This window comes from Colletotrichum jinshuiense, chromosome 7 (genome assembly GCF_051148585.1).
Source record: "Colletotrichum jinshuiense chromosome 7, complete sequence".
Lineage (NCBI taxonomy): Eukaryota > Fungi > Ascomycota > Sordariomycetes > Glomerellales > Glomerellaceae > Colletotrichum > Colletotrichum jinshuiense.
The window spans coordinates 843,577-859,117 of record NC_139314.1 but is presented as its reverse complement, the minus strand read 5'-3'; the positions used below and the strand labels follow the sequence as shown (position 1 = coordinate 859,117).

General features: G+C 59.5%; 7 protein-coding genes across 7 annotated transcripts; 3 read left to right on the top strand and 4 right to left on the bottom strand.

The window, feature by feature from the left end:
* Positions 1-805: 805 nt before the first annotated feature.
* On the top strand, positions 806-2,748 carry EsH8_VII_000207 (general substrate transporter; the record flags this gene model as incomplete). The annotated part of the gene is made up of 6 exons (XM_083270340.1): positions 806-1,518; positions 1,579-1,761; positions 1,829-2,134; positions 2,199-2,213; positions 2,279-2,332; positions 2,397-2,748. The coding sequence occupies 6 exons, from the start codon at positions 806-808 to the stop codon at positions 2,746-2,748; spliced, it is 1,623 nt and encodes a 540-aa protein (XP_083127897.1).
* Positions 2,749-4,930: 2,182 nt separating this feature from the next.
* Positions 4,931-5,949, bottom strand: EsH8_VII_000206 (uncharacterized protein; the record flags this gene model as incomplete). The annotated part of the gene is made up of 2 exons (XM_083270339.1): positions 4,931-5,026; positions 5,086-5,949. The coding sequence occupies 2 exons, from the start codon at positions 5,947-5,949 to the stop codon at positions 4,931-4,933; spliced, it is 960 nt and encodes a 319-aa protein (XP_083127896.1).
* A 264-nt stretch (positions 5,950-6,213) lies between these two features.
* EsH8_VII_000205 (uncharacterized protein) lies at positions 6,214-6,711 on the bottom strand (the record flags this gene model as incomplete). The annotated part of the gene is made up of 1 exon (XM_083270338.1): positions 6,214-6,711. One exon carries the CDS (start codon positions 6,709-6,711, stop codon positions 6,214-6,216), a length of 498 nt encoding a protein of 165 aa, XP_083127895.1.
* A 652-nt stretch (positions 6,712-7,363) lies between these two features.
* On the top strand, positions 7,364-8,419 carry EsH8_VII_000204 (xylose isomerase-like protein; the record flags this gene model as incomplete). Its single annotated transcript, XM_083270337.1, has 1 exon — positions 7,364-8,419. One exon carries the CDS (start codon positions 7,364-7,366, stop codon positions 8,417-8,419), a length of 1,056 nt encoding a protein of 351 aa, XP_083127894.1.
* A 1,178-nt stretch (positions 8,420-9,597) lies between these two features.
* EsH8_VII_000203 (inositol monophosphatase) lies at positions 9,598-10,975 on the top strand (the record flags this gene model as incomplete). The annotated part of the gene is made up of 6 exons (XM_083270336.1): positions 9,598-9,775; positions 9,866-9,917; positions 9,982-10,425; positions 10,523-10,594; positions 10,680-10,805; positions 10,867-10,975. 6 exons carry the CDS (start codon positions 9,598-9,600, stop codon positions 10,973-10,975), a joined length of 981 nt encoding a protein of 326 aa, XP_083127893.1.
* Positions 10,976-11,123: 148 nt separating this feature from the next.
* On the bottom strand, positions 11,124-12,317 carry EsH8_VII_000202 (uncharacterized protein; the record flags this gene model as incomplete). The annotated part of the gene is made up of 2 exons (XM_083270335.1): positions 11,124-11,689; positions 11,780-12,317. The coding sequence occupies 2 exons, from the start codon at positions 12,315-12,317 to the stop codon at positions 11,124-11,126; spliced, it is 1,104 nt and encodes a 367-aa protein (XP_083127892.1).
* Positions 12,318-12,913: 596 nt separating this feature from the next.
* EsH8_VII_000201 (WD40-repeat-containing domain protein) lies at positions 12,914-14,326 on the bottom strand (the record flags this gene model as incomplete). The annotated part of the gene is made up of 2 exons (XM_083270334.1): positions 12,914-13,926; positions 14,056-14,326. The coding sequence occupies 2 exons, from the start codon at positions 14,324-14,326 to the stop codon at positions 12,914-12,916; spliced, it is 1,284 nt and encodes a 427-aa protein (XP_083127891.1).
* Between the last annotated feature and the right edge of the window lie 1,215 nt (positions 14,327-15,541).

Below are 15,541 nucleotides of genomic sequence, written 5' to 3'. Positions count from 1 at the left end.
TCGCCCACATGTTCCCCCGTAAGTTAAGCGCAGCCCCCATAGGAACTGACAGATGAGAAAGCTGGGGAACTGCTCCTCAACCCGCATTGAGGTGTCCCGCGTGGTTGGGACGCAACAAGTTGGGACGCTGCCAGACCTCCACGTGCAATGTGAGACGGCTGAATAGCAATCGAGAGGCGCTGAGAGGATAAACGTTCAACCTCAAGCCCCCGCCGAGCAAGGGTTCTCCAGAATTTGGAGGTGGACGAGATTGCATCTAGCACGGAAACAGATGTTAGCGCCGTGGATCGGTGCGGAGAAGAGGGCGTCTGCCGGGCCCCACGCGCTATGGGGACGAGTCATTCATCGATTGCAGATTTTGCTCCGGTTCGGAGTCACCGCACAAAACAGGAACTTTGGCTGAGGGAGAAGCGTTCACCCCAGAGTCAACCTTCGCGTGAGACCGTCGTGCAGACTACCCCAGATCCCATTCGCTCGGCCGCTTGATCCCTCCCCCGTGCGTCTCTACTGCGGAATTAGTCTACGTGGAGGCGTGTGTACACTCCGCATCCAGACCCCCAGACTTTTTCCCCAGACGCTTCGATACGCCACTGGTCAGTGAGTTGAGTGTTTTTACCGACTTGGAGTGAGCCCGGCACACCCATATAACAGAGGCAACCCTGTACGTCTGAACATTGTCTCTTCTCTTCCCCAGGACTCTCAACTCTTCAACCCCAGCCCTGCCCTGCCTCAGAGTTCAGACTGTGACACGGCTCGAGCTACAACACCCGACGACAGCAAACAAACAACAGAAACAACCATCACCATGGCCCTCCTCGCCCTCGTCGAGGACCGCCCGACGCCCAAGCAGGTGTACAACTGGCGCGTCTACATGTGCGCCATCATCGCGTCCTTTGCCAGTTGCACCATCGGCTATGACTCGGCCTTCATCGGCACGACGCTGGCCCTGCCCTCCTTCACCGCGGAGTTCCAGTTCGAGACCTACAGCAAGGCCGGATTGGCCCTGCTCAAGTCCAACATCGTCTCCGTCTACCAGGCCGGCGCCTTCTTCGGCAGCCTGTTCGCCTATGTCAGCAGTTACTTCCTCGGCCGTAAGAAGAGTTTGATCGTCTTCACCCTCATCTTCCTCGTCGGTGCCGGCATGATGCTCGGCGCCAACCGCGAGCGCGGCCTCGGCCTCATCCTCGCCGGCAGAGTCCTTGCCGGCATCGGTGTGGGCGGCTGCTCCAACATGACCCCCATCTACATCTCCGAGCTTGCCCCCCCGGCCGTCCGCGGACGTCTCGTCGGAATCTACGAGCTGGGCTGGCAGATTGGTGGCCTCGTCGGCTTCTGGATCAACTACGGCGTCGACTCCACCATGGCCCCCAGCCACACCCAGTGGCTCATCCCCTTCGCCGTCCAGCTCATTCCCGCCGGCCTGCTGCTCGTCGGTGCCTTCTGGATTCCCGAGTCCCCCCGCTGGCTCTTCTCCAAGTACAAGAGGGAGGAGGCGATGAAGGTCCTCTGCTGGATGAGGTACGCTTCTACGACCCACCGAATAAGAAATTTCACAAACTGACCAATCAACTTGAATAGAAACCTGACGCCCGAGGACAAGTACATCATCGAGGAAGTCAACTACATTGATATCGAGCTCGAGCGCTACCGCACGGAGGTCGGCGCCGGATTCTGGAAGCCCTTCGCGTCCCTCAAGAACAAGAAGGTCCAGTGGCGCTTCTTCCTCGGCGGCATGCTCTTCCTGTGGCAGAACGGTTCCGGGTAAGCAGAACTCTCACCCGCCAGCATCCCAACCCTGAAACGCCTATACTAACATTGTCATCACCAGTATCAACGCCATCAACTACTACAGCCCGACTGTCTTCAAGAGCATCGGTGTCACCGGTACCAACACTGGTTTCCTCACCACCGGCATCTTTGGCGTCGTCAAGACCGTCGTCACATTTGTTTGGATCCTCTGGCTGATTGACCAACTCGGTCGCCGCAACCTGCTGATGATCGGTGCCATCGGCGGATCCCTCTGCATGTGGTACATCGGCGGTTACCTTGCCCTTAACCCGGCTGCCGGCAACTCCACTGGCGGACTTTCCGGCGGTGGCATCTCTGCCATGGTCTTCTTCTACCTCTGGACAGTGTAAGTTCCGAATCCGGTTTCCGAGTTTTTTTTTGAGAGAATCAGAAGCTAACGCAGAATGCAGATTCTACACTCCTTCGTACGACTCCCCAAAATTCCAAAGCATTGCTGTTTCGTTCGTTGTTGCTAACATGCGGGTTTTAGATGGAACGGTACCCCCTGGGTCATTAACTCTGAGATGTTCGACCAGAACACCAGGTACGTGTTTGCAATCTTGCCCGACTTCGGGTGCCGGACCGCAAAACTAACACGACGCTCCCAGATCTCTCGGCCAGGCCAGCGCCGCTGCCAACAACTGGTTCTGGAACTTCATCATCTCGCGCTTCACCCCGCAGATGTTCAACGCCTGGGGCTACGGAGTCTACTTCTTCTTCGCCTCGCTCATGATCGCGTCGTGCATCTTCGTCTTCTTCCTCGTGCCCGAGACCAAGTCCGTGCCGCTGGAGACGATGGACCGCCTGTTCGAGGTCAAGCCCGTGTGGCGCGCCAACAAGAAGATCATGCAGGAGCTGGCGGACGAGCAGAGCTACAGGCAGGACTCCGACGACGGGCTCGTGGGCGAGAAGTCTGACGACGCGGAGGTCAACCAGGTAGAGCGGAAGGAGAGCGCCTAATTGCACGGGATCATGGTTTACTAATACGGATTGAAGGACGTTTGAAATGGGTAAAGAGCAGTTAAAGGTGTACATTCCGAGATGCCAAGTCTTTGAGAATTTCCCCCCCAAATGCTTTTGCATCCCGAACCCGAGCCAATCGAGTGATACATACCTTAAAGAGATAAAAAGAGAGAGAACCGATATGTATCACGCCCGAAACACGAGCATAACGCGCGCCATGCAAGCCAACAGCGCGACGCTGCATAGAAAGAAGATTAAAAGAGGAGCGGAGCGAGTAGGACGTCGGAGGATAGGAGGGGCCAGGTGATACCCAAGGCGAGCCCCCCGAGTGGTGGGCGAGTCGGTGCCAAGCAGAGCGTAACCTTGCGGCTCCCACGCCAAGAGAAGTAGAGCACTAGTAGTGCGTGGGTGTGTCGTTGCCCGGCTCGATACCGGCTGTTGTATAGTCGTATTGTCGTATTGTTGTAATCTTTACCCGTCCGTAGTCGACTTCCCGGTCTGCGAAGACGAATAACTCGAAAAAGAGCCTCAACCAAGCCAAGCCCGTTATAGGCGCCAAGCCGCGGAACCCCAACGTGATGTACGACTTGCCGAGTATTAAATACTCTACAGAGCAATTGCAGCAGTTTTCGTGGGCGAGGTACAATCGGGTCTTACACTGGGGACAAGATAATTTCCAGGAGCCGGCCGGGTGTTCGGAATCCCTCTGCCGGCAGAATCTTCTTCCACCACACTTTTTTGGCCTGATGTTCGTCCTTGGGATGACAATCGTCGTAAGATGACAGGCCAGGCACTCGGATGCATAACAATAGCATGTTGTGCTGGAACAGTGTGAACTCGGTAGGTGGGCTGTCTTAATGCAGCAGAAAGACCGGCTTTGCTTACACTGGCTGGTGGTAGGTGGCCGCGGCATAATCTCGCACGCAACCTGCCCATCACCACGAGGTGCGCTTGGTTCCCGGCCGGGTTTCGAGGCTCCCTCACTCTGCCCACTGTCCAGTGCAACACGTATGGGGGTATTTTGTGCCACTGTGTATTTCAAAAGTACCACGCAAAGTCACCCAAGTCACCAAAGTCTCCCAAGTCCCCCATCTGCGTAGAAACCGATATTAAGTGCCCCCTTTCTGTCACTCCAACGCTGTCAATGCTAGTACCTCCCCCAGTGGGGTTGTTTCATTTGACATAAAGCGTAAGGATCCTTTGCATAAATGGCCGTCTTGTGATTATGATGGAGGTAAAGATAGTTAAAGGCGCCATCTCAGCATATCCCGGTCTGACATGAAGTACACAATGTACAGAGAAGGACAGCACCTCGGCTTGAGAACATATGAAGTACATCTGGCCTTTCAGCGTTGAAGAGAAAGAAGCCATACTGCAATTTGACACTAAAGACTGCCGAGCTCATCAGAATCTTCTAACATCGTCTTGCAATGTCTTGGGCGGGACGGGCTACGCACATTCGGACCTCGGACGGCTACCTCGGCTTCACTGCTGCTTAAAATTAGTTGTTTGATTTCTCGCAGATTAAGACCCGAATTCTCAATAGGCCCATCCTCTCATGCTGCGGCGCCAATCAAACTCCACCCGTGAGATTTGGATGTGTCGTCATACGCGGGCGGTGGGCAGTTCCTTTCCCCGGCTTCGTCTAGTAGCTTCCGATGTCAAAGGGACCAATGGCGGCGGCTGCGGTACGTACAGTCTCACTTCCACGCTACCCCAGGTGCTCAACAAGTGACAGCGGCCGCGCGATGGACGGCTACGCAGATGAGGCACACAGCCAAGAGATGGTGGCTGACAGGGGCACCGCCCGAGAACCAATTATCTCACAACTCCACTGGGCATGGAGATCTGACTGACGCCCTAGAAAGCGTGGTAGCAGCATGAGGTTTCACCAGGGTCCCTATGATACATGCTCAGAAGCTTTACATAGAATAGCCATCTGATCCCACAAGTGAGTCCAATCAAGTTGAAATCGCTCCGGTCATGAGATGTCAGTCACTCAAAAGGCAAACGTTTTCAGCCCGGACATGTCACAGCTTTATCGAGAGTTCATGCGGAAATAGTCTTCTCTTTCAAGAGTTGTCTTATTAAAACAGTCGCTGAGAATGCATCCATGCAAGTGAGTCGTCTACAATGATCGTTAATCCCTTTTTTACTTTTTCTTTTTCTTTTTCCTTTTTTACAGTTTTGGGTGTTGCGACAGCTTGGCCGCAATCGCCTCCTTGACCGCCTGCACGGGCAGTTGGTCGACCTCCTTGCCGGTCCAGTAACGGTCCTGATGAGAATGTTAGAACATCGGGAGAGGAAAGGGAAGGGTTAAATGCGGTCACTCACCTGCTCCAGTCCTTGGTAAATCATGGCCTCGGTGCCCAGGATGACCTGCCAGCCGGCCTCCTCGGCCAAGGCTCCGATCTCGGTGAAGGGGGTCGGGTTGTAGCACATCTCGAGGATGGCGCCCTTGCGGTCCTTGTTCAGGAACTCGACAATGATCTCGCGGGCGACGATCTCCTCCTGGGTGACGGGGGGGAAGTTGGGCACGCAGGCGACGATGGCGCCGGGGGCGTCAGCGACGCGGGCCTCGTCGACGGTGGAGACGTGGTACAGGCCGTCGCCGAAGCCGCGGGCGGAGCACTCGGCGATGACGGCGTCGACCTCGCCCTTGTCGCGGTTGACGAGGTAGATGTCGGTGGCCTTCATCCACTTGCGCAGGGCGTAGACGGCGCTGCGGGCGGCGCCGCCGCCGCCGATGACGAGGGCGGGGCGGTTGTGGTAGACGGCGTCGGCGTCGGCGACGTTCTGGACGAAGGACTCGCGCACGCCGATGACGTCCGTGTTGGTGCCGCAGAAGATGCGGCGGCCGTCGCGCTCCCGGATGAAGAGGGTGTTGCAGGCGCCGACGTCGCGGCACTCGTCCGTCAGCTCGTCGAGGTAGGGGATGATGGCCACCTTGTTGGGCATGGTGACGGAGCTGCCGTAGAACTTGGGGTGCTTGATGAGCTCGAGGAACAGCGGCAGGTCTGCCGAGTCGAGCCTCATCTGCTCCCAGTTGAGGCCGATGCCCTCATAGATGGTGGTGTGCAGCAGCGGTGACAGGGAGTGTGTGATCTTCTGGCCAAAGAGGTATCCATGGCGGTCGAGCTGCTCAATCTTGGAGACGATGGTCTCGTCCAATTGCTCAATGGGGGCGGCACTGGCCATGGTTGGCTATTTGGTTGGTTGGTTGAGGGGGAGAGAGAGGTTGTGAAAGGCGGGGTGTAAAAATAAAATAAAAATAATAGAAAAAGGCGGTCGGTCAGGTCTCTCTGTGTATCCTGTCTCTGGTTGTCGTGGCTTTGGGAGAGCGGTGTGTCTGCCAAAGATGTATATATATCAAGCTGATGGACGGGCGATGCGAGTTGACAATGTCAATGCGGGATGCAGCAGGCAGATGGACAAGATATGACTACTGTTGGTGATAATCGCTCAGAAGATGGGGAAACGGAACTCTGCCAATGGCACTTTTTGATGCTTCTCCAGCCCTTCTTTTTGTCTCCAGCGGGAGACCCCAACGGCCCAATAGTAGTTAATTGTTCTTGCGGGACACGGGGGAAAATCCGGGGCTCTAGGTCGGGCGTTCTTAGATGGCGTCGAATCCGCATCAGGGCTTTTCCCATCGGCATCTAAATCTAGCAGAAATCGCTGTGGAGGGGGGCGTCGTCCGGCAAAGAACTCTCCAGCGCCCATCAGCCAGTGAGAAGTGCCGGATTGTCTGGGCTTCGGAAAGGTGGGCGAGACGGCGCCAGACAGCGCACACCCCGGCCGCCCTCTTGGCGTGCCCGGCGTCGCCTGAAGAACGTTTATCCCGCCCCTCCGCTGGAGAATTGTTCTTCCTGGCACCCGCCGGCGTCTGGTAGGCTCAACGTCACCAGCCGCCATGCCGGCCGCCATCAACCACCGGACTTGGTGATGGGCGTTGCACATCTCCCACCATCACGCCCGCCACGCACGCCCATCACTCCCACCACACCCTCTGATGTGCAGAGGCACGCGGAAGAGCGTCGTCCAGGCTGGCCCCCGGCTACCCTCGGTCGCCCCCATAGTCCCCAGACCGGCGTGGCTGCAACCGCTCGTGATTCGATGTTGCTAAGATGGGGTAGGTCTCGGGTGAATGATTTCCTCCCCCGTCCTCTCGGCCATCCGGTGCATCCCGGGGAATGAGATGGCAGCGTATGAGACTATGGGCAAAGCTGCCCATTCGGTGTCGGACTCGTCCGTTGTATGGATCTGGCACTGTCTTGCCCATGATACAAGCTGCCGAGTCTTGCAAATACTCTTCCAGATCCCCCACCCTGTTTGCCGAGGGACGAGCGTATACGAATAAACGTCTTTCCTCCCTCTCAGCCTCTGCTACAAGATACTTGCCTCTGCCTCTCTTATCCCCCCCTTCCTACCTGATATTCGCCTCTCTTAATCCAATCCCCCTGCCAGACGTACCTAGGCACTACTACTACTACTACTACTACTACTACTACTACTACTACGACTTGCTTCCGTATTGTCTTTGCGCGCTTGATACCCCCCCATCACGTTTGATATTCCTTCATCGACGACAGCAACATCACATTCGCCCATCATGCCTTCACGTCTAGCCATCAGCACCATGTCGCTCGGCCGATGCTGGGCCGGCCACAGCTTTGAGCACAAGATGGACATGGCCGCCAAGTACGGCTACCAAGGAATCGAGCTCTGGCACGAGGACCTGATGGACGTGGCCGAGCAGTTCCCCGGCGGCTCCGCCCTGCTTGAGAACCAGCTCGCCGCCGCCGGCGTCGTCAAGAGGATGTGCGACGCCCGCAACATCGAGGTGCTCTGCCTGCAGCCCTTCCAGCACTTCGAGGGCCTCATCGACCGCGAGCAGCACGCCCGCCGCATCGAGGAGCTGCGCGTCTGGATCCAGCTCTCCCACGTCCTCGGCACCGACCTGATCCAGATCCCCAGCAATGTCTTGCCAGCAGAGCAGGTCTCGGAGGACCTGGCGCTGCACGTCGCCGATCTCGCCGAGGTGGCTGACATTGGCGCCGCCTCCAACCCGCCCATCCGCTTCTCATACGAGAGTCTCTCGTGGGGCACCCGCGTCGACGTCTGGGAGACGTGCTGGGAGGTGATCCAGCGGGTCGACCGGCCCAACTTTGGCATGTGCCTCGACACGTTCAACATCGCCGGGCGCATCTTCGCCGACCCGACGGCGGCGTCTGGCAAGGTCGCCGACGCCGAGCAGGCAGTCAAGGAGTCGATCCAGCGGCTGCTCGCCACCGTCGACGTGTCCAAGATCATCTACGTGCAGGTCGTCGACGCCGAGCGTCTCGCCGAGCCCATCTGCCCGACGCACCCCTACTACAACGCCGAGCAGCCATCGCGCATGTCGTGGTCGCGCAACTGCCGCCTGTTCTACGGCGAGTACTCGCGGGGCGCGTACCTCCCCGTGCGCGAGATCTGCGCCGCCATCTTCCAGGGCCTCGGCTTCGAGGGCTGGGTCAGCTTCGAGCTCTTCAACCGGAGGATGTCCGAGGAGGACCACGACGTTCCCGAGGAGCTGGCTAAGCGGGGAGCTGTCGCGTGGGCGAAGCTCGTGAGGGACATGAGGCTGAGGGTGGAGGAGCCGTCGACGGCGGTGTCTGCGTCACTATAGGCACCAGGGAGCTTAAACCGCGAGGGCAAGGGTGAAGAGTGGGAGGCTTGATGAAATGAAAATCTGCATAGCGAACTGTACCAGTATTTACGTCTTTTTTTTTACTACTATTATTCTATATTTGAAGCGATAATTCAAAACTTCATGACTTCAAGCTCTTCTTGACTTTCCAGTGCTTCGCTGCGAACTTGATGGCCGCCGTGTCGCCCAGGTAGTTGTGGTGCTGGAAAGCCTCCCGGTTCTCGACGCGTACCTGCAGGTCCGAGGCCTAACTCTCAGTCTCTCGGCCTCCGGGGTATCAAGGAGAACGAGGTTGGGACCGTTGATGGGGAATAAACGGGAGGCCATTGCGAAAGAATGAATGTTTTCTGTCGGCTGGCTGTGGGTTTAGAGACGGAACAAAGATGGATTGATACTCAACCCAAGCCAAGTCCGGCCTCAGAGTGGCGAGACCATCATTAATCATGAACTTGCACTCACACCACTGGATAAGTCTTGTTCCATTTGAGTGCATACGTGTGTATTTACCGAGAATGCTCAACCGGCAATGAAACAAGTTGAGCGTGAAGTGACGTCGTGATGAAGGCCGAGAGAACGAGTGAGTGTATGAGAGAGAGCATGAACCTACGAACTCATGAGCGTATCCCACCATCTCCTCAGGTCCCCAGAGCTGGGGCTCGTCCCTCTGAAAATGGAGACAACTGGAGAAGAGCTCCCACCTGGCCGGCCCTCTACAGCTCCCCTCCCCCCCAAATTCTTGGAAGCTTGCATGTCCCCCGGCTCGGAATTCCACGTGCGTTACTAAGGGACCTTTTGGGCGGTGCCCCTCCTTCTGGTGCGCCTGGAGCTCTCCCAGCGCTCGACGGGCGGGGCGCGTTGCGGGGGTGGCCCCGCTGATAGGGAGCCGGACGTCATCCGCTGTGCTTCCGCGGTCGCCAGTTGGCGGTTGGCGGCGGCCCAGCCGTCGAGTCACCCGGTCTGCCTGATAAACCGAAGCCGGTCCCCCGATCGCGCCGCCAGCTCGTGTGCTCTGGAGGTTTCACTTTTTCCCTCCGTGACTCTAATTTTTTTCTTACTTTTTATTTTTTTCTAAACTCATTCACGACAATCTCCCCCCACCCCTCCCATTTTGAGACTTGACCCCTCCCCTCTCGACACAGGGAGACGAACAAGCCAAAATGGCCGACATCAGCGATGCCGAGCTTCGCGAAATCTACGACTTTGCTGTCGAATTGGGCAAGCAGGCCGGAGACCTGCTCATGAAGGCGGCGAGGTCGAGGTTCGGCGCCGGAGGCCAATCGCAGGCCTTCACCGAGAAGGAGAACTCGGTCGACCTGGTGACCAAGACGGACGAGGGTTAGTCGCAGTCCTCGAGATCCCCTCACCCTCTCCTCCTAATTGCGCTGGCCGGACACGTCGCTGACTGAAGCCGAACCCGGATTCCAGAAGTCGAAGCTTTCATCCGCACGGCGGTCGCGGACAAGTATCCCACGCACAAGTGAGTCCCCATGTCCTCCCCCGGGCACCAGCCTCCCTCGTTCGTGCTGACGGCGGCCCGCCAGCTTCCTCGGCGAGGAGACATACTCGGCCGGCGCATCCCGCGACTACCTCGTCGACGACCGCCCGACATGGATCGTCGACCCGCTCGACGGCACCGTCAACTTCACCCACCTCTTTCCCATGTTCTGCGTCTCCATCGGCTTCGCCGTCAAGGGCAAGCCCGTCGTCGGCGTCATCAACGCGCCCTTCCTGAACCAGACCTTCTCCTCCCTCAAGGGCCACGGCGCCTGGATGAACGAGACCCAGCGCCTGCCCCTCGTCCCGAGCCCGCTGCCCGCCAACGCCCCGAGCGGCTGCGTCTTCTCGTGCGAGTGGGGCAAGGACCGCCGCGACATCCCCGACGGCAACATGCACCGCAAGATCGAGAGCTTCACCAACATGGCCGCCGAGCGCTCGGGGCGCGGCGGCAAGGGCGGCATGGTGCACGGCATGAGGAGCCTGGGAAGGTGCGTTTTGCCCGTCCGCATAGCGGAGCAGTCTTTTCTACGTTTTGCCAACTCTTTTTTATGATTTTTATTTTATTTCTTTTACTGACGGTGATAGCGCGACGCTGGATCTGGCATACACGGCGATGGGATCGTTCGACATCTGGTGGGAGGGCGGATGCTGGGAATGGTACGTCAAGTCAAGTCCACGCTTCTCGAGCCCACCCGGTGGAGCCGTCGGGAGAGGGGTACATGCTGACAAACACCGGCTACAGGGACGTCGCCGCCGGATTCGCGATCCTCGAGGAGGCTGGTGGTCTGATTACGGTGGCCAACCCGCCCGAGGACACAAGCGTCATCCCCGAGGCGAACCTGGGCGGCAGGCTCTACCTCGCCATCAGGTACGTCGAGCCCCCCGGCGCGCCTGGGATGGCAGACCCGCAGAACGCTGACAGCACGCAGGCCCGCGGCACCGACGGAGACGGAGACGGCGCGCCAGGCGCAGGAGCGCGTGGTGCGGGAGACGTGGAAGCGCGTGAGGCACCTGGAGTACTCGAGACCTGGGGCGTAGACGACGGGATCCATAGACAGAGTTCAAGAGGGAGGCTGGGAGTAGAAGGGAGAAACAAGAAGATACAAGAAGATACAATCAAGAAACCAACTTTTTCTATAAAAAAAATCCCCTATTTTTCCAAATTTTGTTTCCTTTTTTTATTAATTTACAGATCGGCTCGGGCCTGCTCCCCGGCCCACGCCCTCCGCACCATCTCGCGGACCTTGGCCCTCTCGACCGGCCGCGGGTTCCAGTACGGCGCGTCCGAGGCGACGGCGGCCACGCGGTCAATGTCCTCCTCGCGCATGCCGACGTCCCGCAGCCCGGCCGGGACCGGCAGGAGCCGGAGCAGCTCGTTGAGGCCGGCGACGAGGCCGGCTGGCGACGAGTCCCCGGCGCTCTGGGCGAGCGCGGACGCGAGCCGGGCGCGGACGGCCTCGGGGAAGCACGCGGCGTTGTAGGCGATGCTGTGCGGGAGGAAGATGGCGTGCGTCTCGGCGTGCGGGAGGTTGAGGGTCCCGCCGGCCGCGTGCGCCAGCTTGTGCTGCAGCGCGATGCCCGTCGCGGCCACCACAAGCCCGGCCAGGAACGCGCCGTAGAGGGCGGACGCGCGGGCCTCGGCCGAGGACGGGTCGCGCGCGAGGGCCGGCAGCGCGCGGGACAGCGCCGCGATGGACTCGAGCGCGAGGTGGTCCGTCACGGGGTTTGCCTGGCGCGAGTACAGCGCCTCGACTGTGCTCGTCCCGGTCGTCAGCGAACCGCGTCCACTCAGCCACACCCCCCCGTCGTCATCTTCTCATCCGACGGCCACGCAGGACTTACAGGAGTGCGCCATGGCGTTGAGGCCGCTCGGGGCGGTGACGCCGGCCGGCAGGTCCATGGTCAGGTCGACGTCGTAGATGACGACCTTGGGCAGGACGCGGGGGTCCGTGGTGGACGTCTTCTTGCCGTCCTTTGTCTCGCCGATGATGGGCGTCATCTCGGAGCCCGAGTACGTCGTGGGGATGGCGACCTGCGGCAGGCCGGTGCGCAGGGCGACGGCCTTGGCCAGGCCGACGGCGCTGCCGCCGCCGACGGACACGAGCACGTCGCGGCCGGCGGCGCGCTCGACGGCGGGGCCGATGACGCCGCTCGGGTTGTGCACCACGGCCGTGTCGAGCACCTCGGCGTCCGCGAGGCCCGCCGCCGACAGCCTGTCCTTGATGGCGCGGGCGAGGGAGGCCCGGGACGGCGAGCATACGATGAGGGGCCGCGTCAGGCCCCGGGACAGGAGCTCGCCGGGGAGCTCGCCGACGGTGCCCGGCCCAAAGAAGACCTTGGGGGCCGTCATGTTGAACACGAACGGGTTGATGGCGTCCATGGTGTGTAGAGGTGTGTGGATGAATGAATATCAAGTATGTGCTTTTTCTCCTTCTTCCCTGAACATGGAGGAGGAGGAAAATTGGCCAAGGACGAAATGAATGAGGTACGTCTGCTTATTACTGAATCGGGGCGTTTCCTGCATCCCGAGTGGCCGGCTGCTCGTCGTCATCGGCAGAGCGCAGAGCGGGGTTCCGACCGCTGCGGAGGTTTCCCTCTCGCCCGCTCGCAATCCCGGCGCTCGGTGTTAGGGATCGGCAATCAACACACAACTGCCGGGAAGCGGGTGGGCGAGTTCACCAAGCTTGCACTCTGCAGCTCCGATGCCGTGGCTGAGGGGAGAGTTAGTTCCTGCACACCAGGGTGAACGAAGCCGACATTTGACTGGCCGTCCCAGAGTGGGATTTAATTGTTTCCTTAGACAGGGCGTACCAAGGGGGGGGCAAAAGAAGAAAAGAAAGGCACAGGACAGATCAAAAATGGGAACGACAGCAGGAAAAGGTTTCATGTACATGTTTAACGAGTTGAATTTGTTCCATTGGTTGCCCACTTGTTCTTCAAATGGCCCAGGAGGGGGGTATCATTAGTTACATCAACTTAGTCCAAGCCATTGAACCCGAGGATGCCGTGGGCGCCCATCGGGCCGAGCTTCGCGGCGGCGCCCGTGTTCTGGCGCTTGCCGCCGCGCCTGTTCCCGCCGTCGTCGTCGCTGTCGCTGTCGCTGTCGCTGCCGCTGTCGGCCGGCCGCTTCCCGCTCGGCGCGGCGTCGCTGTCGCTGTCGCTGCCGTCCTCGTCGTCGCTGCCGTCCTCGGCGTCCCCCTGCAGCTCCGACAGCTCCTCCCACACCTTGACCGTCTTGCCGCCGGCCGTGATCAGGCGGTTCTCCGAGTCAAAGGCCACGGCGATGACGCCCTCGACGTCGTCGTGGCGCAGGTTCACCGACTTGTCGACCTCCCTCGTGACCAGGTCGACGACGCGCAGGCTGCCGTCGCCGAGGCCGATGACGAGCTTCTTGCCGAGCCCCAGGGCCTGGGGCACGAGGACCATGGCGTCGAGGCTCTCGCCGCCGCCCTTGCCGCCGTCGACGATGATGCGCTCCTGCTGGTCGTCCCAGGCGCCGCGGTCCCACACGGTGACGACGCCGGACCCGGAGCCGACGGCGACGATGCCGTTGTTGCGGTTGTTCTTGGGGCCGAGGCCCGGCACGTAGACGGCCGACAGCAGCTCGTCCTCCTGGTCGTCGGAGCGGACGAGCACGCCGCGGCGCACGTCCGTCACGGCGAGCGTGGTGCCGCCCGTCGACACCCACTGCTTGGGGAAGCCCGAGGTGCTCTCGGCCGTGGGCGGCAGCGGCACGACGGCCGAGATGTAGTCCGAGTGCGGGAAGTGCGTCTTGGCGGGCTTGGTCGACGGCACGCCGTCCTTGAGGTCGATGATGTGCATGGCGCCCGAGTCGCAGCCGATCAGGAGGCTCTGGGGGTTGAGGACGTGCATGAGCGTCGGGGCGTCGGTCTGCTTGTTGGACGAGGGGATGGCGACCTTGGAGATGACCTTGCCGGTGATGGGGGAGAAGTGCTTGATCAGGCCGTCGGCGCCGGCGGAGTAGAGGGCTGAGACGGGGTATGGTGTTAGCCGTGGGTGTCTTTTTCGCTTCCTCTTCTTTTTCTTCTTCTTCAAGGCCCTCGTTGCCAAACCCGCGCCCGCGCGCGCATCATCACAGGGGAATGAGTGCTACTGACCGGATCCATCGTGGCTGTAGGCCAGGGCCCTGCAGCTTCCCTTGTGGCGCTTCGTGCGCCAAACGCTCTCGATGGTGCCCCGGCCGTTGGAGGCGATGCTCGTGTCGGCGTCGTCATCTTCGGCGTCGGACGCCTTGTCGACGGGGGGCGGGAGGCGAAAGGTCTCGACGTGGCCGGTGGACAGGCCGACGGTCAGCAGCGGCTCGGTAGGGTGGAGGACCTGGGCGAAGACCTCGGCGGACAAGGGGAGGGTGCAGAGGTTCTCGAACATGATTGCTGCGCCAATTGGGTCTGCGCGGGCGTCCGGATGCTAAAAGAATAAAGAATCGGCGAGCTCTGTGGTTGAAAGAGGACTCGGAGGGGCGGAGGGGAGCGGAGGGGTACGGAGCTGGGCTGGGCAGCAGTCGAGCGGCAGAAACCGACCGAAGCCAGAGAGAAGCGACGCGGGTTGAAAAATTTCAAGGTGAGCGGCTCACCGAGGTGTGAGCGGGGGCCCCACCAGAGCTCTCACCGAGCGGTCGGACCGGGAAGACCCTGGTTGGGAGGCTGTTTGGGAAGGCGCAAGTGCAAACACGGCAGCGCACGCGGGAACGAGGAAACACCCGAGCGCGGGACGATTCGGATGCGGCAGATGCAGATTGGCGACGGGAGGCTTTCTCGAGCGGCCTCTGCTGTGCAGCAATTTGGTCCATGTTCATTTGTTGCTTGTTTATAGATGTGAAGATATTTTAATATATTATTTAATTCTTTGATTCTTTAGTCTTTAGTCTTTAGTCTTCAGTCTTCAGTCTTGAACTATACTACACAGCATTCTCTCCAATCTCCCCATCCTATGTATGGCCGCCCTGTCTTGTAAGTCACAAAACTCAAACAAATGGCTCTAAGCAGATAGACGTCGGCCAGTAATTAGCAGGCAGTTCAACCAATACACAATCCGACGAAGCAGGGAGTTCCCTAGATTTCTCGTGTGAACAAGAGGAGAACTCCTATGCTTCTCCTCTGCCTGCAGCGCAGGTAGGCATTATTTTCACACGGGCAGCCGTGTTTCCAGTGTTTCCAGTGCTTCTAGCTCCCATCAATGCTCGGCAGCACACCGCGAGGTACGTACCTGGCGCGAGGAAACGGGGGAAGCGGTGGCTTATCGGCTTAAGGTTAATTGCTGCGGGGTTCGTTTCCCCCCACCCCGCCGGGAGTCGCATTGCAGCGCGCAGTAGCAGCAGCACACAGCACACAGCACCACACCATACCACACAGCCAGGAGAAGCACCCGCCACAGCGGGGTACCTGCGCCCAGTTGAGTTGATCCCAGCGGAATGAGGAAGTTGAGCAAACATCGGCCCAGTCGCCAACTGGCTCCAGCGTGTTTCTACTGCAGCTCTCTCTGTTTCGAACATCCCGTCAAGGCCTTATCTTGACCCCGGATCTCTCTGCCCTTTAATCCTCTCTCTCCTACTTTTCTCCTCGGTGTTTCTGCAAACTCCAAGGC